Source organism: Terrapene carolina, unplaced genomic scaffold, assembly GCF_002925995.2.
Source record: "Terrapene carolina triunguis isolate 2854851 unplaced genomic scaffold, T_m_triunguis-2.0 Scaffold33356, whole genome shotgun sequence".
Taxonomy (NCBI): Eukaryota; Metazoa; Chordata; order Testudines; family Emydidae; genus Terrapene; species Terrapene triunguis.
Window position 1 is genome coordinate 2,792,923 of NW_020697707.1, and position 24,294 is coordinate 2,817,216.

General features: G+C 48.4%; 1 protein-coding gene across 1 annotated transcript in view; it reads right to left on the minus strand.

The window, feature by feature from the left end:
• The window catches only part of LOC112108271 (cyclin-G-associated kinase), an 88,603-nt gene that overhangs the window by 14,341 nt on the left and 49,968 nt on the right, over window positions 1-24,294 (minus strand). The window contains exons 21-23 of the mRNA XM_024202330.2: window positions 23,975-24,145; window positions 5,427-5,564; window positions 4,136-4,177 (exon numbers count right to left, since the gene is read on the minus strand). Of these exons, the coding sequence (XP_024058098.2) occupies window positions 4,136-4,177; window positions 5,427-5,564; window positions 23,975-24,145 (351 nt within the window). The remainder of the gene's footprint in view (window positions 1-4,135; window positions 4,178-5,426; window positions 5,565-23,974; window positions 24,146-24,294) is intronic.

Consider the following 24,294-nt stretch of genomic DNA (forward strand, 5'->3'; position numbering starts at 1 on the left):
GGGGGGGGGATGTGGGGAGTGCAGGGCAGAGGGCTGGGTGTTGAGGGGAGGTGCAGGGCAGAAGGCTGAGTGTATGTTGGGGTGGGGGGTTCAGGACAGAGGGATGGGGTGTAGGGGGGTGCAGGGCAGAGGGATGGGGTGCTCGGCTCATGGGGGTGCTCGCAGCCCCCTGCCCTGAGCGGCTCAGGGCAGGGGGCTGGGAGGGATATGCCCTGTTCCACCCCCTTCCCCCAGGCTCCCTTCCTACCTCTCTCTGCCTGCTCGACGGAGCAGCGAGCACGCTGCCACTCGGCTCTGCTCCGCTTCCCCTCCCCCTCCCAAGGGCCGTCCCGGCAGGGAGAGGGGGGAGGAGGAGGGGCCAGAATGCACCACGTTGTGGGAAGAAACGGGGGGGGAGCTTGGCTGCCGCAGGACCAAGCTTCTGCCTCCTGCCCCCCCGCAGGGGAGAGCGGTGGGCGGGGGGGCTGAGTGGGGCGGGGGGCTGGGACTTCCCTCGTCCCCCTTCTTCCCCCAGCTTGGTGCATTCCGGCCCCTCCACCCCTCCTCCTCCTCTCACCGGGCAGGCAGCGTGCCACTCAGAATCGGCTCGCCTGCCGCGTTTGGCACGCGTGCCGTAGGTTGCCGACCCCTGAAGTAAAGCAAAACAGAAGCGTGTTGGCACTTCTGCAGCGTCTCCCCAAGAGCTTCCACGGTTGGCATATAAACAACATTTTCTCTCCTCCCCAGCACACAAGGGCCTTCCATGTTTCTGCTCCTTTGTGCGTCTGGCTGCCTAGGACAATGGCAACGAACCGCCAGGCGTAACAGACTGGCACAACAGCTCATTTTCCCACTGAAGCAGCATCCCAGCAGAAGCACCTTGAAGTTATCAGGTAAAAGGTTGTGGATCATCAGCTGATGCAGAGACTTCATTGCTAACTGCCTGTGTTGTATTGCTGCATGCAGCGCAAGGACCAGGCTCTGATATCATGACTTCTGTGCCTGGCCTCTCCCATCCCCCCAGTCTTGCACTTGCAGTGGAGCCCAGTGAACTGAAATCTGCTCTCAATTGCTAGAGACAGATTCCATCCAGCTGCACTATCACAGGGTCGTTCTAACACAGGAAGACACGGGGGGGTGGGGTGGGGTGGGGTGGGGTGGGGGGAGGAGAAGTAACAATTGGAGTGGGAGCCATGGAGAAAGATCAGAGTGAGCCAGCACTTCATGGCTCCATTAATTATTGATTAAATTAACAAAAATCATGTTTTAAGCTTAACCCATTTTTCTTGGACAAAAGCTCTCTCAACGTGAACTGCACTGAGACTGCAGACGGGAAGCTACACATTCGAATAGGAAGGTGTAGAAGCTTCCTTACTGATTCCAGCAAGAGTAAGAACTGGACACAGCCACAAAGACTCTCAAAAAATTCAGCAAGAAAGCAGAGTCCATGCTGGAGACTGACAATCCAGAAGAGGAGGAAACCTGATGCCTCATGCTGATTTTAATGCAAGGTAGAAAAGCCCAGGCTTCTCTGATTAGGTTGGCACATATTTTACTAGGGAGTAGGGGCCAAGGAGTATACAGACAGACAATGTAGGGGAATGAAAGACCACACACCATATATACTTTGCTAATTGTATCAGAGGTTTCTTGCTTACCCTTGACTTCCAACCCTCTGCTCCCAGTGCCTGACCACCTCACCTCCTCTCGCTCACTCTCCCAACTCCAGCTCCTTTTCCTTAGCATAAAAACTTGCACTAGGATCCTCACTTCTCAAAAGGCCAGTCCTTAACCCCAACTGCCTCTCCAACTACCGGCATCTTTCTTTTCCACTGCACCTCCTGAACAAACTGTTTATAGTCACTGCCTTGATTTCCTCTCCTCCAGTCCATGTAGATCCCCTATAGTGCAGCCTGTGCACTTCCCCACTCCATTGGATAAGCTCTCTCTAGCTCTCCAGTTACTTCTTGGCCAAGTCAAAGAACTGTCTTCACCCACCCCGAGCTTTCTGCTGCTTCTGAGAGTGTCAATCACTTTCTCCTTCCTGGATTTTTACCGACGTGGCCTCTCCATTTTCTGGCTGCATCCGAGGGCTCTTTCAGCATCTCCTGTAGCAACTTCTTCTCTTCCTTGCCTTCACTGTTGGGAGTCCCTCAGGGCTCTGTCCTCAGTCCCCTCTTCTCCCTGAGTGACTTCATTGGCTCGCAGCTTCAGCTACCACTTCTACGCTACCACTCAAACATGCTCCCTCACTCCTGTCAACTTCCCTCTGTCCCTTACACACTATCTAAAGGTCTTTCCAAAGCATCGTCCTGGATGCACTTCTGCCACCACCAAAACCCAGTGGAGCTACTTCCAAAACATTTGCCACTTCCTGTTATCAGTAACCTTTATCTACACTCAGGCTCACAAGCACAAGGCCATTTTAGACTTCTCCCCCTTCCTCCCCTATACATCCAAGATAGCACTAAATATCACTACATCTTGCCCCTTATTCCATTTCATAAACAGTTAAAAAAAAAAATCGGACCATTCCTTTCTGTCCTGTCGTCATTGCCTGCCTTGGCTTTCGTAACCGCCTCCTCTCTGGCCTCCCTCAGCACCAACATCTTTCTTCTCAAGTCTGCTTAAAACTCAACAAAACTTTAAACTTGTCCTTTCCTCCAAAGCCCCGTGCAATGTTGCCCCGAGCAAGTCTCAGATTTTCTCACCCATGTCTCCTTCTGACTCTGCCAAGTACTCCAGTCACACCACCCAATTTGTTTTCTTCTATTCCAGAACCCTTGCTTTCCTCCTGGCTGCCCCATATGCATGGAACGATCTCTTGGTCTGTGTGCTAGTCCCCACCCCTTCCCAAAGACCTGCTGCTTTCATAAAGCCCACAAACTAACTCCTTCTCAAATGCTTTCTACATCCCATATTTAATGGGCAGTAGACATCTGAATGGGTTTTAAAAATCATTTTGAGATACCACCTCCCCCAAATCGCTCAGTGTATCTTCTCTCTTACGCCTGTCTTTTGGATAAAAAGCTTCTGGGGTAGGGACTAGCTATATATTTGAGTCTTATACAGTTGCAAAGATATGGTCAGTACATAAACATTAACTCATAACCAAGTAGTTGGTTACTCGTTTTTTTTCTTGATTGAATTTGCTGCAATATGGCATGTGGCTATTGACAAAAGGAAGCGCTAATCCAGGTTTCTGAGGTTTCCTCTTAAACTCAATACTTGAGTTAAATTATACAAAAATAGTGAAGAGAAAATAGCTAATTTTAACAGTACATACCAAGTCTGTAAAGTTGGGTGTAAATTTACAGATGACATACACTGGGTGCAACTCAGGAAGTCAGACACTGAGATGGCATGTGGATAAATACTGAAAAATTCTCACTACTAAATAATGATTCATAAAATGATCATAGAATCATAGACTATCAGGGTTGGAAGGGACCTCAGGAGGTCATCTAGTCCAACCCCCTGCTCAAAGCAGGACCAATCCCCAACTAAATCATCCCAGCCAGGGCTTTGTCAAGCCGGACCTTAAAAACCTCAACCCTGTAATGAAACTCAGTGTAACACTGATCATGTGTGAGTACTGAGAGACAGTTTAACAAGGAAGTTCTTTAAGTTCCTGTCCAGAGTTCAACCATAAACCAATGGAGAGAGATTACAACTAGCCATGTATTCTGTTTCCTTTTTTAAGTTACCAATATAAAATAAAGAGCGGTTTAACATTTGTACTAACGGCGAAAGCAGTTTCAGAAGTTCTGCATTTCACAGTTGTCCTGGTCCACAAAATATTAGGGTCATAAGTAAATAGGAATTGCCACACCGGCTCAGACCAATAATCCCATCGCTGACAGGACAGCATGCATCACAGGAAGGTGCAAGAAACCTCACGGTGGGCAATTCTGGAATAACGTGCTCATTCAGAAATGTTTTTCAAACCACTTCAGTTAGAAGTTGAAGCATTAAAGGGTTTATATTGCTTCCAAGCTATGTTTTCAAAACATAATTTCTATGTAGTAACTGGAAGTTATTAGTTGCTTTATTCTTCTAAGAAAACATACAAGATTACCTGGAAGACCAGATTTAAGGTTAGCAAGGTCAGCAAAGGGGTCGAAGGTCTGAGATTTTGGTTGGCTGAAAGACAAACCTGAAGGCACACTTGTCTGGCTTCCTGTAGTAAGAGCTTGGCCTGTGTCATAAAAACAAATATGAAGTTATGTCCAGGGCACAGATGGCAGGGGATGAAAATATCCACTTAAAATAAAAAAAAAAAAAAAAAAAAAAAGATGTTGACAGAAACTGTCTCCCTGATTCACAGCAAATTGCTATCAATATTTTCTAGGTAGATTCTTGTCGAAGGCCTCTCCTCCAAAATTCTTGTCAGGGCCACCCAGAGGATTCAGGGGGCCAGGGGCAAAGCAATTTTGGGGGCCCCTTTCATAAAAAAAAAGTTGCAATACCATAGTAACATGCATTTGGAAATGTAAAAAATAACCAGTGAAATACATTCAAAAATTAATTTTTAATAATTTGAAAAATACACAAAATACATTATTTAAAAACATTAAATGCTTTAATGGTATGTATACATCTGCAATTACATAATGGGCTGTTGCTGGGTGATGGTTGGTGCCAATGGGCTGTCGCTGCCTGGGGGTGGTGCTGCTGTTGCCCAGGGCTGGGTGGGGAGCTGGGCTCTGGGTCTGGGGGTGCCCAGCTCACAGGGGCTGGGGGTCAGGGCTGTGGGGCGATGGGGTTGGGGGTGCCCGGCTCAGAGGGGCTGGGCTCGGAGCTGGGGGTCAGGGCTGTGGGGGGAGTGGGGTCAGGGGGGTGTCCGGATATGAGGGGCTGGGCTCGGAGCTGGGGGTCAGGGCTGTGGAGGGATGGGGTCGGTGGGGTGTCCAGTTCAGAGGGGCTTACCATGCTGCTTACTCCCACCTCCCCCCTCTCCCGGATCCTCAGTGCGCCGCGTCCAGGAGAGCCCCTGGACAGTGCTGCAGTGGCGTGGCTCCACAGGACCTGAGCTCCCGCCGCTCGGAGCCCTGCCCCCTTACCACGCAGCTCTGAGCGGGAGGAGCTCAGGCGACGCCGCTGCAGTGCTGTCCAGGGCCGCTCCTGGACGCAGCGCGCTGAGGCGCTGGGGGATGGGGGAAGGCGGAGGGGCAGCCTCCGACATTCTCATGGGGGCCCTGCGGGGCCTGGGGCAAATTACCCCATTTGCCCCCTCCTCTGGGCAGCCCTGATGCTTGTTATATGTTACACTGTTAGCTTTTACCATGTCTATAACTGTCAGTACGTTAAAGCCGAGTACTTTAATGAGACTGTATTAAATGAACCACATGAGAGTCGCATATGGTTGTTCCGTTGTTTTGGGTGGCTGAGATGCACGCATTTTCTTTAGCAATAGAAATACACAGTATATTTTTGTTGCATAATACCTTCAAGTGCAGGCTTCTTCGGCTGTTGTGATGCTAAGTTGGTTGTAGCTGGGGAATCTGCCCAAGAATCCCATCCGCTTAAAAGATCTGGGTGGCTTGCGGAGGAAGTCATTTTAGGTAGGTCTGGCGCCAAATTTCCTAGAAAAAAATTGCAGAAAATTGTCAGTAACAAACCCACAGTGGTAATTGCACTTTTTGGCAAGAGAACTCAGGACTGCTATCTAGATTCCCAGCTGGGTCACTATTTGGCCTGTTTACATTCCCTATATTAGTACCAATTATTAAAATTATATAGTGTTGCTATGTGTTCTTGCACATCTGCTGCGTTCCTAGAAGGGTTCTGCCACTGGGGTGCTTGAGACGTAGCTTTGATTTCTATTTTCAAACTTTGCTGAGCAGGCCAAAATAAAGGTACCTTCATTCACAGCCGCTGCTGTTAAATTAACACTTTAGCTCTTCCAGACTAAGGGATCATGCAAGGGTCACTGCTTCAGGGTCCTCATCTGGTTTTGTACAATAGAGCAGGTGGCTCCAAACCAGCAGCACTTTAGGAATGGCGCTCCATGCCACTCAATAGCCCAGGAACTACCAAGCTGGACTGAGGGACATTTGCTCTCCTAAAATGGATTTACATGGGCTACGGGTAGTGCCAGTGGAGCTCCATGTGGGGCAAAGGTTTGTTCATGGGCTCAATACCATAATGACCACATAGACAGCTGAAGAGCAGGGCACAGCAAGGTATCTTCTGCTCCATCTTGGGAAAATAATTTTAGGGACAAGTGAATCTTTTGCTCCAGGAAGAAAAGGTGGAGAGTGAACCTTCAGGCCCTTCCCTCCGTGCATGCAGCAAAAGAAGAATCTGTCCTGATTCAAAATGCAGAATGAAATGAGAACAAAGTTAGACTGAAAAGGGTTTGAGGGGAACGTCCCATTGACTCAATGGAGAGGGGTAACTAGTGGTGTTCCCCAAGGGTCAGTCCTCGGACCAATCCTATTCAACTTATTTATAAATGATCTGGAGAAAGGGGTAAACAGTGAGGTGGCAAAGTTTGCAGATGATACTAAACTGCTCAAGATAGTTAAGACCAAAGCAGACTGTGATGAACTTCAAAAAGATCTCACAAAACTAAGTGATTGGGCAACAAAATGGCAAATGAAATTTAATGTGGATAAATGTAAAGTAATGCACATTGGAAAAAATAACCCCAACTATACATACAATATGATGGGGGCTAATTTAGCTACAACAAGTCAGGAAAAAGATCTTGGAGTCATCATGGATAGTTCTCTGAAGATGTCCGCGCAGTGTGCAGAGGCAGTCAAAAAAGCAAACAGGATGTTAGGGATCATTAAAAAGGGGATAGAGAATAAGACTGAGAATATATTATTGCCCTTATATAAATCGATGGTACACCCACATCTCGAATACTGCGTACAGATGTGGTCTCCTCATCTAAAAAAAGATATACTGGCACTAAAAAGGGTTCAGAAAAGGGCAACTAAAATGATTAGGGGTTTGGAACGGGTCCCATATGAGGAGAGATTAAAGAGGCTAGGACTCTTCAGCTCGGAAAAGAGGAGACTAAAGGGGGATAAGATAGAGGTATATAAAATCATGAGTGATGTGGATAAGGAAAAGTTATTTACTTATTCCCATAATACAAGAACTAGGGGTCACCAAATAAAATTAATAGGCAGCAGGTTTAAAACAAATAAAAGGAAGTTCTTCTTCACACAACACACAGTCAACTTGTGGAACTCCTTGCCTGAGGAGGTTGTGAAGGCTAGGACTATAACAGCGTTTAAAAGAGAACTGGATAAATTCATGGAGGTTAAGTCCATTAATGGCTATTAGCCAGGATGGGCAAGGATGGTGTCCCTAGCCTCTGTTTGTCAGAAGCTGGGAAATGGGCAACTGGGGATGGATCCGTTGATGATTACCTGTTCGGTTCATTCCCTCAGAAGCACCTGGCATTGGCCACTGTCGGAAGACAGATACTGGGCTAGATGGACCTTTGGTCTGACCCGGTACGGCCATTCTTATGACTGCCATTACTGGTGTCCCAGCTAGAGTATTAACTTAGAGCTGCTTCCTTCTTCTCCACCTCAGCAATTTGTGCATTTCACTGATGGAATAAGCAACTCATATACATGATGCAAAATATTTGGTGCCCTTTCAGAGTCCGAAGTGCTAGATATGTTGGCATTTATTAATAAATAACATTTAGTGCCTCATGTTAGCTTTGAGTGTTCCCTCCAACAGTTTGCTGAGAAACTAACATACAGGAATACACCTCTACCCAGATATAACGCTGTCCTTGGGAGCCAAAAAAAAAAATCTCACTGCGTTATAGGTGAAACTGCGTCATATCGAACTTGCTTTGATTCGCCGGAGTGCGCAGCCCCGCCCCGCCCCCCCGGAGTGCTGCTTTACCCGTTATATCCGAATTCATATTATATTGGGGTAGAGGTATAATACACAATTTTGCAACACATTTGTGCTCTCTCTTTTCTTGACTGCTAGGGCAATGGGTGACCAGAGATACAGACTGCAACTGAAAAGTGCTTTGGTGAAACTGGCATATAGTTTAGCATCAACCCAGGACAGCTACCAGAACCAGGCACTGTAACCCAATCACCACGACTCAGGAAAACATTGAGAGAATTGGAAAAATCATAGTCTTCCAACTCCAAAGAGCCTCACTTTTTGGAGGCTGAGAAAAGACAGCACCATCACCCAGTGTGTGTGGAATACTCTGAAAATCTGGTTTAACAGAATATAATCTGAAGCTCCGTATTTGCTAGGTCTCCTTTTTCTAGCCCCTTATGTTCAAATTGTTTAATTAAAAAAATTAAGTCTGTGGCACTTATGGTTGCAAAGAAATCCTTTAAAATAGGAATTATGTGTAACCGACTTGTTCATCTAAATAGAATGTTAACTCTGGATCCTAATGAGGACACCTTAAAATGTCAGCACTGAAGTATCATACCATATATTCAATCTTAGCTACCTCACCACTGATCATTTTAGCAGATTCCTCAAGCCAAAGTACTTCTCTGTTGCTGCATGTAACAGAAGACATCTCATAGACTCATAGACTTAAAGGTCAGAAGGGACCATTATGGTCATCTAGTCTGACCTCCCGCATGATGCAGGCCACAAAAGCTGACCCACCCACTTTCCCTTAACTCAGCTGTTGAAGTCTCCAGATCGTGATTTAAAGACTTCAAGTCGCAGAGAATCCTCCAGCTTGCGACCCCTGCCCAATGCTGCGGAGGAAGGCGAAAAACCTCCAGGGCCTCTGCCAATCTACCCTGGAGGAAAATTCCTTCCCGACCCCAAATATGGCGATCAGTAGAACCCCGAGCATACAGGCAAGATTCTCTAGCCAGACCCACATTTTACCAGCGATGGCACTTTATTACCTAATTGACTAAAATCACGTTATCCCATTAAACCATTCCCTCCATAAATTTATCTAGCCTAATCTTGAAGCCAGAGAGGTCTTTCGCCCCCACCGTTTCCCTCAGAAGGCTGTTCCAAAATTTCACCCCTCTGACGGTTAGAAACCTTCGTCTAATTTCAAGCCTAAACTTCCCCACGGCCAGTTTATATCCATTCGTTCTCGTGTCCACATTAGTACTGAGCTGAAATAATTCCTCTCCCTCCCTGGTATTTAAAATCATCGGGATAGAGGACAGCTAGTTTCTGATAAAGGTTACAAGAGGCAAGTGAGCTAGGGCATAATATAGCTCCTAAGTGAATAGCCATCCTCTCTCTGAAGACATTGAAACTACTTGTTCAAACTAGTCCCTCCAACAGGTTATTCCAAGTTGCAAATAACAGCAGGAGACACTCAAGCCTACACTTGTTTAACTTCTAATTATGATCAACTGTTATAGCTCTTCCCTACAATCTAATGAGGTCTGGTGATTATTTACTGCCCATGAAACTTACTCATTCCTTTATTATTGAATTATACGCACCCTCACTGCTCCGACACGGAGTTCACTCCATCTCATTACAGTGGATTATTTTAATGAACATGGACAATACTACTAATTCACTTTTTAATGAGTTTAAAATTGCTTCTCGATTCAAATGACCCTAGCTGTGCTTGTGTTTTGCTCTACAAGTCCGTGGTAGCGCTCTGGACATGGTCTCTCGCTAAAGAAGTTGCTCTCCTTTGCACTTGCATTTCAGGTCACTGTACACCAGTCTGTGCTTCTTTTCACTCAGTGGGTTTTGCCTCTTACTATACAACACTCCCTTAAGTTAACAGCACTCTATTATCTTCGCATTCTCTAAATTTCCTATTAAAATAAATGCATAAACCTGACCACCGGGGGGGAGCCCAGAAATCCACGTCAGACACTGTACTGAAGCGTTTTCATTCTGGAGGTAAATCAGAGAGATCCCTAACAGCAACCTACCCTCCCCCATTTCTGCTGGGTTTTATGGAGCCTGTTTGCTGCCAAAGGAAATCTGATGACAAATGCTGAACAATCTCATTAGGGAATCACTGAAGAGGAGAAAAATGGGCTTTTCTGTCTCTGAAAGGACACAAATATTTAGTGCCCTTTTAGAGTCAGAAGTGCTTGATACGTTGGAATTTATTAGTAAATAATATTTAGCGCCTCATGTTAGCTTTAAGCATTCTCTCCAACAGTTTGCTGAGAAACTAAAACAGGAATAATACACAATTTTGCAATGCATTTGTGCTCTCTCTTTTCTTGACTGCTAGGGCAATGGGTGACCAGAGATACAGACTGAAAGGAGGGATTAGAATTGTTCTCTCTTCATGTGACACACAAGCTTGCAATTGTAGAGATCCATTTCCTGGTTCGGGGGGGGGGGGGGGGGGAGGGAGCACCTGAAACCTGAGGATATTTCTGTTTCAGTGAATGAGGATTTTAGAGCATGCCATGCTCTTCACCATGGCGACAAGCACCATCCTTGCTGCCAGCCAGCCTTTAAGAAGCTCTCCAGTGACATGAGGTTTAAGAAAACACTAGTCAGTCCTGGGGAGGAGGGGGCATAGCAGAGTCTTTTTCATAATTTAACCAAGGCGTACTTACCTGGGCTGTACTGTAACCATTATCCATAACAGCCACAAAAGAAGAATACAAAAATCCAATTGCAATTCACTCATCCATAGAGTAAAAGAAGGCTCAGTACAAGTAATATTGGCTCAGTTTATCTATGGAACACCACACCTCAGTGCTAAGCAACGTCAGCTGATTTTCTGAATCCATTAGTTATGGCAAAGAAGAAATTTCATACAAAATGTTTCAGACTTTGGGTCATCATTAAACACGTGCAACAGAACAAATGCTACTGGGGGAATTGCCGCAAAAAGTTCAATTAATGCTCCCCCCACTAGCCGGGGCACAGCTTTGATGGGGTGGGAACATTGGAGACTCTTTCTGGGGCAGGAAAAGATCTGAATTGGAACAGCTGAGGCAGTATGCCACATGCCCATTCCTTTTCTCCCCTCTCCTCCCTGCCTTCACTGTGTGGGGATGGCTATTTCTCTCTTCCCACCCCATGGTGCAAGGCTTAGGGGACAACAGCAGGGGACCACATGCTGCATCTGGCCCTGTTGTGTCCACTGCTGTTGCCAATGGACAGTTGGGGTGGTGCTGTGACCAGGCGATTGGCTTCTGTCTGTTCCTTGCTTGGGCAGGGGGGGAGGGGAATTTATACACTTTGTGGACTCCTTTCAGCCACATCCTTCCCACCCTTAATCTAGTTGCTGGATCTCAGGGGTGCCAGGAGCTTGGTTTATCACCAGTTTGGGGTTCTGAAAGGGATTTTGCCCATATGACAAAACTGGCACATTGCTGTGTGGGCTTTTTCACCTTCCACCTGGCATCCAGGAGGGCTGGTTGGGGAATTTAGGTTAGAACTGCTGCAAGGCAGGCTCCTGTGAGGTTGGTGGGTAGAGGGTCCAATTGATGTCCTCATAGCCTGAGGCCTGCATCAATACACACAATTCCCTCTTCACTCCAGTCTCAGCTCTAGAGAAAGCTGTATCCATCACTCCTGCTTTTCCTGTATGCTCTGATCTCCACTGACCGCTCCGCCCCCATCCACACCCCCGTCCCCTGAGCACCACCCCGAACTCCCCTGCCCTCTATCCAACACCCTTCCCCCCCCCCCCCCGCTCCCTGCCTGGAACACGGTGGCTGGTGGCGCTACAACTGTTCCACCCAGAGCTCCAGGACAGGCAGCCGCGCCACCTGGCTGGAGCCAGCCCCGCCACCGTGCAGCACAGAGCACCGGGTCAAGCCGTGGCTCTGCAGCCCCGCCGCCCACAGCATTGCGCCGGTGGCGCAGTGAGCTGAGGCTGCGGGGGTGGGGGAACAGCAGGGGAGGGGCCGGGGGCTAGCCTCCCGGGCCAGGAGCTCAGGGGCCAGGCAAGAGGATCCCGTGGGCTGGATGTGGCCCACAGGCCATAGTTTGCCCACCTCTGTCCTAAATGAACATAGTTAACTGCATGAAAAGACAACCTCCTAACGGGAAAGACTGCCTTTGACTGCCTTCACTGGCATCCTAGTGCTTCCTCTCTCATTTCCCCCGCAGACTGACACCACTGGTGATCTCAGTTTTTATGTGGGTGAACTGTACTATTTTTCTGTAAACACTAGTTTGCATGATCTTTGGGGCAGGGAATGGTCTAACTAGGTAACTAGTTTTGTAAAGTTTCAGAGTAGCAGTCGTGTTAGTTTGTATCCACAAAAAGAACAGGAGTACTTGGGGCACCTTAGAGACTAACAAATTTATTTGAGCATAAGCTTTCGCGGGCTACAGCCCACTTCATCGGATGCATGCAGTGGAAAAAATACAGTAGGAAGCTAAATAGATAGATAGATACACACACACACACACACACAGAGAACATGAAACAATGGGTGTTACCATACACACTATAAGGAGAGTGATCAGTTAAGGTGAGTTTTTATCAGCAGGAGAGGAAAAAAAAAACTTTGTAGTGGTAATGAAAATGGCCCATTTCCAGCAATTGACAAGGAGATATCTTGTTAGTTTATACTGCAAATTCAGTGATTTTTAATATTTTTGCCCGTTTGCTTTGCTCCATCCTGCCTACATGACAAAGTGGAACAGTGTGCCCCAGTTCCCCTACCTGAAGTGCATAAGGGCCTTTAGGCATTGTCTAAACTACACAAATAGACATATTTTATCATGGTTGCGGCCTAAACGGTTTCTTTTTGCCTGTGCGGACAGAACATCTTGCAGCCATGTTAAAATAGCCTCGTGATGGGGTGTACAAACCCACGCTGGGACAGAAGGAGTAAAAGGACAGTACTGGGCCCAGCTAGCCCCGTCCCTCCAACCCTGCAGAGTTCAAAAGGGAGCAACCCAGCTCAGAAGTGGGGAGAAGTGCAGAGCTACCCCTGCGGGCCCCTGGAAAAGGGATTACAGACGCCTCCCTGAAGCACCAGGATGCTATGCTGAGCCCAGTGAGGCTAACGGTTTGGTTTCCTTTTTATTTTCTTTTTCCGTATCTGGGACCAGAGGGAGCAGTGGTAGCAAGAGACCCAAGGAGGGTAAAACAGAGAGTTCACTCCCACCCCACTCCAGGGGTCAATGTTGCTGACACTTTGAGGGCCTTGGGTCAGAGCGTGGTGGAGTGGGTGGACCCACTCTCTCCTACTACTACCCTTCCCCCCCGCCCAAGATGAGTGGATGCTAACCACTAGGCCACCTGGCCCAGCAAGGATGCTACTACAATCCTGTCATGTTTAGGCAGATGTATCCATCAGGATTCAAGTGTCAGTAAGCCTGCAAGCACTTCTTAAAGACAGCTTCATATCTGCTATTGCTATAACACCTAACATCACTGTAAATGGAAAGTCCCACGTTCAACTTGTTTCCTCTGACCCTACACAAAGTGCTGCCAACTGCACAAGTTTGCTATTCCCTTGAATAACCAGGTAGCTGGTTTCTCAACTGTCCCAAAAACCCATATAAAATATTAGCAGGGAGCAGAATGCCTTATTCGAGGAATTTCTTCATTTTTATTCTGGGTATTATTTAAAGGGCATCCTATTAAAACAAAAAACCCCTCCAGATTCTATTTCTTTAAACTAGTCAACTCAGAATTCAGGTTGACAGTCCCTTCAAAACAATTCCCTAAAATGGTATAACATGGCTTTTTCAAAACTAGGATTCATAATTGTATTTTAACATGGTCAGCTCTGTAGTGTAGACAGAACTTGTGTGGCTCCAGATGAGCAGGTTTCCAGCAAACTAAACTGAAAAAAGTAGGTTTACTTTTTTGTTACAAAACAGGCTGGGACAGTAGGTAGTGCAGTACATGTACTGTAATTGTTCAGAACATTACACGATAGGTGAACTAGTCTAGATCTTGATATGGACTTGCTCCCAGTGACTGTGGCTGATGAATTCAGGCAACCATCACAACTCCACCAAGCCCTTCGTTCATCAAACCAACAAATGACAGAACTACCCAGGAAGCTGTGAGAGACAGCCTCTGAGAGTTAGATACAGGGTAGGATTCTAAATCCATGCAAAGGCTTTTTCCCCTTGGTCTGCTCTAATTTCCTACCAAAAAATTCCTCTTCCAAGCGACACTTGTTATCTAAGTAGATACTGAAAAAGACGGTTACTCACCGTTGTAACTGTTGTTCTTCGAGATGTGTTGCTCATATCCATTCCAATTAGGTGTGCGCGCGCCATGTGCACGATCGTCGGAGAATTTTCTACCCTAGCAACACCCGGTGGGTCGGCTGTGGAGCCCCCTGGAGTGGCGCCTTCATGGCGCTTGATATATACCCCAGCCGACCAAGCGCCCCCTCAGTTCCTTCTTGCCGGCTACTCTGACAGTGGGGAAGGGGGGCGGGTTTTGGAATGGATATGAGCAACACATCTCGAAGAACAACAGTTACAACGGTGAGTAACCGTCTTTTCTTCTTCGAGTGCTTGCTCATATCGATTCCAATTAGGTGACTCCCAAGCCCTACCTAGGTGGCGGGGTCGGAGTGAGATATTGCTGTGTGCAGAACCGCTGACCCGAATGCAGCATCGTCTCTGGATTGTTGCACCAGCGCATAGTGAGCAGCGAATGTGTGGACCGATGACCAAACTGCAGCTCTACAAATGTCCTGGATCGGGACTTGAGCCAGGAAGGCAGTCGAGGAGGCCTGTGCCCTCGTGGAGTGTGCGGTGAGGTGCGGCGTCGGGACACCGGCCAGGTCGTAGCAAGCACGAATACAGGACGTGATCCAAGAGGAGAGGCACTGTGAGGAGATCGGTGAGCCTTTCATCCGGTCGGCCACCGCAACGAAGAGTTGCGTCGTCCTCCGAAATGGCTTTGTACGGTCAATATAGAAAGCCAGGGCCCTGCGTACGTCCAAAGAATGCAAACGCTGGTCTTGACGAGTAGCGTGTGGCTTCGGATGGAAGACTGGGAGAAATATATCCTGGTTCACGTGGAAAGGTGAAACCACCTTGGGAAGAAAGGCAGGGTGGGGGCGAAGCTGCACCTTGTCCTTATGGAACACCGTGTATGGGGGCTCGGACGTAAGCGCTCTGAGTTCGGAAACGCGCCGTGCTGAGGTGATGGCTACAAGGAAGGCTGTCTTCCAGGATAGGTACAGGAGTGAACAGGTAGCCGATGGTTCGAACGGAGGCCCTGTGAGCTTGGAAAGAACCAGGTTGAGGTCCCACGTCGGAACGGGCTGGCGTTGCTGCGGGTACAGCCGGTATAAGCCCTTGAGGAATCTAACGACCATCGGGTTAGAGAAGACCGAGGACGCGAGTTCTCCTGGGTGGAACGCCGAAATAGCGGCGAGGTGGACCCTGATTGAAGATATCGCCAAGCCCTGCTGTTTTAGGGATAGGAGATATTCCAGTATGAGAGGAATAGGCGCCTGCAAGGGGGACGTAGCTTGTTGCTCGCACCAACCGGAGAAACGTTTCCACTTGGCTAAGTAAGTGGTCCGTGTAGAGGGCTTTCTACTTCCCAGCAGAATCTGCTGGACGGGCTGCGAGCATTGCCGCTCTGTCCGATTCAGCCATGGAGCATCCACGCTGTGAGGTGGAGCGATTGCAGGTCGGGGTGACACAGTCGGCCGTGGTCCTGAGAGATGAGATCTGGACACAAGGGAAGCATGATCGGTGTTTGAACCGAAAGCTCCAACAGTGTGGTGTACCAGTGCTGCCTTGGCCAAGCTGGAGCGACTAGAATTACCCGTGCCTGGTCTCTGCGGATCTTGAGCAGTACCCTGTGGACCAGTGGAAATGGAGGGAAAGCGTAGAACAGGTGGTCTTTCCAGGTTAGAAGGAATGCGTCCGACACAGAGCCTAGAGCTCGCCCTTGTAGGGAGCAGAATGCCTGGCACTTCCTGTTGGCCCGAGACGCAAACAGGTCGACCTGGGGAAATCCCCACCTCTGGAAGACGGAATAGATGATGTCCGGGCGAATTGACCACTCGTGCGTCTGGAAGGACCTGCTGAGACGGTCCGCCAGCGTATTCTGGACTCCAGGGAGGAACGATGCCGTGAGATGTATCGAGTGGGCGATGCAGAAGTCCCACAGGCGAATGGCTTCTTTGCATAGGAGCGATGAGTGGGCTCCGCCTTGCTTGTTGATGTAAAACATGGCCGTGGTGTTGTCGGTGAGAACCAACACGCAACGGTCCTGTAGGAGATTGAGAAAAGCCTGGCATGCCAGGCGCACCGCCATCAGCTCTCGAACATTGGTGTGCAGGGCTAGTTGGGGTGCGGTCCACAGGCCCTGGGTATGGTGCTCCCCGAGGTGAGCGCCCCATCCTAGAGATGAAGCGTCCGTGACTAGGTGGAGGGAGGGTTGTGGGGCGTGAAACGGCACTCCTGCACAGACCGCTGTGCGATCCAACCACCAGGTGAGGGAAGTCAAGACCGAGCACGGAACCGTGACCACCATGTTCAGGTTGTCCCGGTGAGGACGGTACACCGATGATACCCAAGCCTGTAGTGGGCGAAGCCGTAGTCTGGCATGCCTGGTTACGAAAGTGCACGAGGCCATGTGATCCAACAGGGCGAGGCATGTCTTTATTGTAGTAATCGGAAATGCCCTGAGGCCTTGAATGACGCTTGAGATGGTATGAAAGCAGTTGTCTGGTAGAATGGCTCGGGCACATCTGGAGTTTAGGATTGCTCCAATAAATTCTATCCTCTGGGTTGGCACTAGAGTGGACTTCTCTCTGTTGAGTAGAATGCCCAGCTCGTGGAAAGTTTGTGTCACTATGTGAACATGATCTTGAACTTGGTCTCTGGTGCAGCCGCGTACCAGCCAGTCGTCTAAATACGGGAACACCTGTATCCCTTGTCGATGAAGGTATGCCGCGACGACCGCCACACACTTTGTGAACACCCTGGGAGCCGAGGACAAGCCGAAGGGAAGGACTGCAAATTGGTAGTGCACCTTGTTTACTACAAATCGCAGGAAGCGCCTGTGAGGCGGATAGATCGCTATGTGGAAATATGCGTCCTTCATGTCGAGGGCGGCGAACCAGTCTCCAGGATCCAGGGAAGGGATAATGGTCCCCAATGATACCATGCGGAACTTCAACTTTACTATGAATTTGTTGAGCCCGCGCAAGTCTAAGATGGGTCGCAGATACCCTTTTGACTTGGGGATCAGGAAGTAGCGGGAATAAAACCCCCTGCCCCTTAACTCTGGCGGAACCTCCTCTATGGCCCCCATAGAGAGGAGCCCAAAAACCTCCTGTGTAAGGAGTTGCTCGTGAGAAGGGTCTCTGAAGAGGGACAGGGAGGGGGAGTGGGAGGGGGAGAAACGAAGAAAATTGGAGAGCGTATCCCCTCTCCACCATGCGAAGGACCCAACGGTCCGAGGTTATAAGGGACCAAGCACGGTGGAAATGGGAAAGGCGATTCTGAAATGAGGGAGTTGGATCCTGGATACTGGCTGAGGTGCCGTCCTCGACCGCACCTTCAAAAGTTCTGCCTAGGGTCTGAAGGTGGCCTAGGTGGCCCCTGGTTTTGAGCCGGTTGAGGGCCGGTCGACCTTCGCCTACCACCTCGGCCCCACCTTCTGGCAAAGTCCTGTCTCGGACGAGGCGGGGGAGGGTAGAACCTTTGAGGCTGGGGCCTAAAGGGTCTGCGCTGAGGCCCTGGGACATGCATCCCCAGGGAGCACATGATTGTTCTCAAGTCCTTAAGGCTCTGCAGACGAGAGTCCGTCTTCTCGGAGAACAGGCCCTGGCCCTCAAAGGGTAAATCCTGTAAAGTCTGCTGAAGTTCAGGCGGCAAGCCTGAGACCCGGAGCCAGGAGATTCGCCGCATGGCTATACCTGAGGCTAGTGTTCTAGCGGCCGAGTCTGCAATGTCTAAGGAGGCTTGTAAGGAGGTACGTGCCACCTTCTTACCCTCCTCTACTAAGGCCCCGAACTCTTCCCTGGAGTCTTGGGGGACCAGTTCTTTAAATTTTCCCATCGAGGTCCAGGAATTAAAGTTATAGAGGCTCAAGAGCGCCTGCTGGTTGGCCGCTCTAAGTTGAAGCCCCCCCGCCGAATACACCTTGCGTCCAAACAAATCGAAGTGCTTAGCATCCTTCGATTTGGGCGCTGCAGCCTGCTGGCCGTGGCGCTCCCGTGCGTTCACCGATGACACCACTAGTGAGCACGGTTGGGGATGGGTATATAGGTACTCATAATCCTTTGAAGGGACAAAGTACTTTCTTTCCACACCTCTGGCTGTGGGTGGGATAGAGGCAGGGGTTTGCCGTATTGAAGTGGCATTAGCCTGAATCGTGCGTATGAGAGGTAGTGCCACTCTGGATGGGGCATCAGCGGAGAGGATGCTCACCACCGGGTCCTGTACCTCTACGATCTCCTCCGCCTGGAGATCCATATTACGTGCCACCCGGCGCAATAGGTCTTGGTGGGCCCGAAGGTCTATAGGGGGCGGACCCGTGGCGGTTGTGCCCTCATCTGGGGAAGATGAGGAGGATGCCTCCGGTGGCAAGGGGTCTAATGGCGGGTCCTGCTCCAGGGGTTCATGAAGCTGGGCATCGCCTGTCCCTGGGTCCAGGGCCTCAGTTGGTGTAGGCACGGGAGCCTCCATGCCCCCTGGGGGAGGGCGGGAGATGGTGGCCTCCGGGGCCCTGGGCTCGGAACGTGCCGAGCGAGAGGCTGATGGTGGTGGAGCCCCCTGCGCCTGATGATAGGCCCACGGAGTCCAAAAGGACCAGTGCGCAGGTCCCTGCACAGGGTCCTTGGCCGCCTCCTGCCAATGGCCCAAGTCAGACGTAGCTGCCTGACCCTGAGGAGGGTACGCCGATCTGGAGGCCCGCTCGGAGGAACGAGATGCCGATCTCGAGGGCCAAGGTGGTGCTGAGCGCGTTGAAACCGGCTCCGGATGGTACGGTGCCGATCGGTGCCGGTCGTAAGGGGATCGGTCCCTGCGCGGTGCCGGTGAGCGGGATCGGGATCGGTGCCGGTAGCCCTGCCGGTGCCGAGATCCGGACCTCGAGCGGGACGACGACCGCGACGAGAGCTGGTACCGGGAGCGGCCCCTCAAAGTCGAACGACGCTCATACCGGTGCCGGGAACTACGTCTGGAGTCCGATCGGTACCGATGATCGTGACGGTGCCGAGACGTAGAGCGGTGCCGGGAAGAAGACCTTGGCCGCGAGTACGACCGGTGCCGAGGTGATAGTCGGCGCCGGGACTGCGAGCGGCGTCGGGACCTGCTCCGAGATCTGGAGCGGTGCCGGAAGTCCCGGGCCGGAGACGGCGGGCGCAGCAGGGCAGGCTTGCCCCTGGATTGTAGTGCGCGGGGAGCCACCAGTGCCGTAGGTGGAGGCGGTGCCGGCTCCGTGAGCGCAATAAGGTCCCTGGCCGTCGCAAACGTCTCCGGGGTGGAAGGGAGACAGGGCTCCACCACCGACCGAGGTGGTGATTCTGTGTGCACCGGACTCAACGGCCGCGGCGCCGGAGTCGACGGTGCAGGAGGGACTTGCTTCTGTCGGTCCGCAGACGGACGCGGCTCTACCCCCGGCACCGGGGGAGCCGGCGTCTTCAGGACAGCAGTCTCCTGCGCCTTACGGGCTTTCTTGTGGCCCGGAGATATGGACCGGCGCCGAGTCCCTTGTGGCGGGTGCGGTGCCGAAGGCGGCCGGTGCCGTGAGGACTTGTCTGATTCAGCCTGCGGTGCAGTACCGGTCGGAGCCGCCGGGGCGCTGCGCACCGAGGCGCTCGGCGCCGGGGCTGGGAGCGCCGAGGGAGGATCCGGGCTAAGTGCCGCCTCCATTAGGAGCTGCCGAAGCCTAAAGTCCCGCTCCTTTCTCGTTCTCGGTTTGAAGGCCTTACAGATCTGACACTTATCTGCCTGATGGGATTCTCCGAGGCACTTCAGACAGGAGTTATGCGGGTCGCTCGTCGGCATAGGCTTAGCGCAGGACGCGCACCGCTTAAAGCCAGGAGCCTTGGGCATGAGCCAGGCTATGCGCCGGGGGAAAAAGGGGGGAGAACAACCCCCTTAACCCCCGCTAACTATTTACAACTATATCAAAACTATAATGAATAACTATCTAAAGAGTAAAAACAACTATAACTAGAACTATCTACAAGAATTGAAGGATAAGCTAGTGAGAGTGGAGAACAGCTATGCCGTGCTCCACAGTTCCAACGACCGTCAGGGGCGGTAAGAAGGAACTGAGGGGGCGCTGGGTCGGCTGGGGTATATATCCAGCGCCATGAAGGCGCCACTCCAGGGGGCTCCACAGCCGACCCACCGGGTGTTGCTAGGGTAGAAAATTCTCCGACGATCGTGCACGCGGCGCGCGCACACTTAATTGGAATCGATATGAGCAAGCACTCGAAGAAGAACTTTCTATGCCATTATTTTCAGTTGCACAAGTGATGATTTATCATCAGACAGCCTTCATATTGATCAGTAATACTGCAGCTCAGCTGAGAATATGCAAATGGGCCTTACCATTGTGTAAAGAAACAAGTATTGGGATACACCTTTAAGAGAAGAAAAAATTCTTTACTGCTTGGTATTAGTCAACAATCCCTGCACTTCTATATTATCCCTAGTTTCAGATGTGATTCATGAGAGAATTGGTAACGTGTATATTCAGTTTTCCTGCATCATTAAACAATTGCACCTTGCCCTAAAGCATGAAAGATTCCCCTACACACATACCTGGCATCTGCTTCAATTTTGCAAAGGGAAAATCATTTTCAAGTAATATCTTGCTTTGAAATGAGTCCAGTGTGGGTGGTTTTATAAACCTAGTGAGAGCATAACATGATAATTACACTGATTTACAATATAGACCAGGGGTCAGCAACCTTTCAGAAGTGGTGTGCCGAGTCTTCATTTATTCACTCTAATTTAAGATTTCGCGTGCCAGTCATACATTTTAACCTTTTTAGAAGGTCTCTTTCTATAAGTCTGTAATATATAACTAAACTATTGTTGTATGTAAAGTAAATAAGGTTTCAAAATGTTTAAGAAGCTTCATTTGAAATTAAATTAAAATGCAGAGCCCCCCGGACCAGTGGCCAGGACCCAGGCAGTGAGAGTGCCACTGAAAATCAACTCGCGTGCTGCCTTCGGCACGGGTGCCACAGGTTGCCTACCCCGATATAGACAAGGTATGTCCAGCCATATCCCTTTGATTGGCCTCTCATTTTAAGGACAAACTAGTGTGGGATCCAATACTGCCATGCCCAGTTTTGGATACCATTTATATGTGACTAATACTCAGATTGCAATAGGGCACACTGCAAAGTAATCTAGTACTACTCCATCAAGTACAAGAGGTTGTCCCAAAAAAAAAACACCTTTCCATAAAGCAAGCTTCTGAGAAGGAGAAAATGCCCCTAATGTCAACTAGAGGAAAAAACAGAGGTGAGGAAAAGGTATTACTATCCCCTTACTATCATCCACACTTTGTAAGCTCACTCTTAACTGTATATAGCTCACACAACCATTTTTCTGGTTCCACATATTTATCCTACCTAGCCTTTTACTTGACTGCCTGGCAAAGCTGAAAAAGTTGCATGGCTGACCTTTTGCCAAACCACAGCACTTCCTCTGACATTAAAGGAAACGAAATCCCCACAGTGGCAGTGAGCAGTAGTCATAGGACCCACAGAGGATATTGTCCAACATGCCTTATGATATCTGGCCTCCGTCCTGGTGTGCAGAAACTACCTCTCTTCCACAGGGAACTTCAAGGTTTTAGAAAAATTGTGTGCACCTCGCCTGAGGGAAAGGCCAATGCTATTTGTCATGTTAACCATCTAGCAGGATCTCTTCCTGAGACAGTAAGAACTACCCAACTTAAGAAAATGGAGAACTGTGCCCCTGAAATGCCATGGCACATATAACCTGACTCTAAATGGGTCCCTTCCCACTGAGCTCCTGTTTTGACATTGTTAAATTATCTGAGTGGGTATTTCACCTTTACAAGCTTTTGAATACAGTCTAGTATTCACATTACAGTAATCTCATAATCACCACCAGGGCCCTGCTCTTAGTGCTGTACGAAAGTAAAGTGAGACCTGCACCCTGCCTCAAAACTGCTTATAACCTGGGGACAAGAGGCAATAAGTGAATAACAAAAGGGGACAGGGAGTGAAGACAAACGAACAGTTATATCATGTGGTTAAAGACTAACCATTTACACAACTTGATAGGTCCAAATTAGACTTCAAGAAATATTTTAAGGAGCCACAGCAAGTGGTAGCCATCTGTGTTCCCTTAACATCCGCTCCCATCCCCAGGAGAGAGTGACCTAAGCCCACTACCTATAGTTTTTCTTCATTCATTTGCTTTGCCTTCTAGATAGGCCACTCCCCAATCTCCCATTTACCTGACATCATTAGCCCTTTATTTAAAAAAGATGCAGACTGTTCCCACAACTCTAAGAGGATGAGCCCCTTTAGGGAATTAGCATCTCTGAAATTTCCAATAAGTGGAGTTTTAGAAGAGTATCCTTATGCCAGGGTCTTTCATTATTCCTTGGGCGATTCATCATGGATATGTGGCATAGCATTGGTTTGTTCTAGGTAGGAAGTACAGCTTGAGCTCACTTTGCTTTTGCCCATTATGATTAAAAGTATGTGCACAGATATTTCTCGTATTTAGAAAACTCTGAGATCTGTGTCTTTTACAAGGGTGGCTAAGCTTCATTATCCTCGTTTTACAGCTGTAGAAACCGAAAGAGAGGGGTTGTGAAGTTTTTACAGAAGATCAACACCACACCCAGAATAGAACTAAGTTTTTCTTAATGGTAGTCCAGTGCCCTATTCAGGGACTACCTTCACAGAAAGATGTTCATATACTGATATGGACTGTGCTGTATTTTTTATTTGCTCCGTAATTCAGACATGTTTCTAACACAGATTTCAGATTTTACAAGTAAATTAAAATCTGAAGGTGTAACTATTATGGCAAATTTACTGCATGACAGTTATACTTCTGAATCACATCTCACTGAATATTAAAAAAATTAAATTGAAAATCCACAAAGATTAATTTTAGCTTTATTCCAGAAACTGAGAATTTAAAGGGTGACACAGAATTCTTGTACCTTCAGTTTTTAATTAACAGGGATATATATTTTTAAATTTTTACAGTCCAAATCAAGTAACTTGTTTCTGTTTAGTAAAGCAACCATGAAGTCTACAACTTCATTGGATAGTATCTGAGTTAACTGAAAAATCTAAATGGATGATTTATTCTTTAAATGCTGTTGAGTTACTTTACATACACAGTACTGGAAAACTGAAATTTGCTTTTGATGAGTATATTGGTGAGTTGCTATTGAGTGATAGTTTGTATTACTAGTTCTATCTGCATTTATGGAAAATTAATAATTTTATGTAATTATTAGAACTAACTTGGATATAGTGTTAAAAGGAAGCACATGGAGAAAAGGATTTTACTTATGGTATCCGGAAGAAACCATTGAAACAAATTAGATTAGCTCCAAGTATTATATAATGTAGCCTATAAATATATTTTAACAAAATTACTTCAGTACAAGTAGTTCCAACTAGCCTCAATTCTGAAATGTTTAAGGAAACAACATTCTTTTAACAGATCCTATTCCAGAATCACTTGTATTCCTCTACTTTCCCTTTCCAAGACCTTAAGAACCTAATTCAAACCTAAGTATGTAAATCACATTTACATTTAGTAATCTAGGTAATTTAATGAGATTGAAAACACAACACTCGGTGTAACCTCAGTTCTACAGTGTCATCTTCCAGAAGAAAATTAAACACAGGATTAGCAAAAGATTAGCAATCTTAGCAAAATAATTGTACCAAGACTTACTACAGTAACACTATACAGAAAATACTACCAGCTGGACATGTTCATCTGTGCACAGGGAGCATGGAGCTTATTAAAATAGCAGTCACAACAAGAGGATCTGTTAGACGCTAATCAACCTTGACTAAACAGAGAATAAAGAACTAAACCCGGGGAAAGCCACAGAAACCCTTACCAAAAATCATGCCAAAAGCACACTTACCTAAATGTAAGAAGTCTGAGCTGGAAGAAGGAGGTGGTGCGCTGTGTGTGGAAGGAAATATACTAGATGTAGATGTTGCATTTGGATTAAGAAAGTCTCCAAAGAGATCAGGACCAGACAGAGTCGGCTTCTCAGATCCTGATGACATTGTGAATGGGTCAAACGGATCAGCTAAAGAAAGAGGCAGAAAACAAAATTATCTTGAGGGCAGGTGTTACTGCAAATAAAATCACAGGAAAAACTTACTTACACCCTCTTGGGCAGGGGCAATAAGGTGAGGTCATGGGTGTCAACTGACGAAGGCTTTTGAAGTTTCTCTT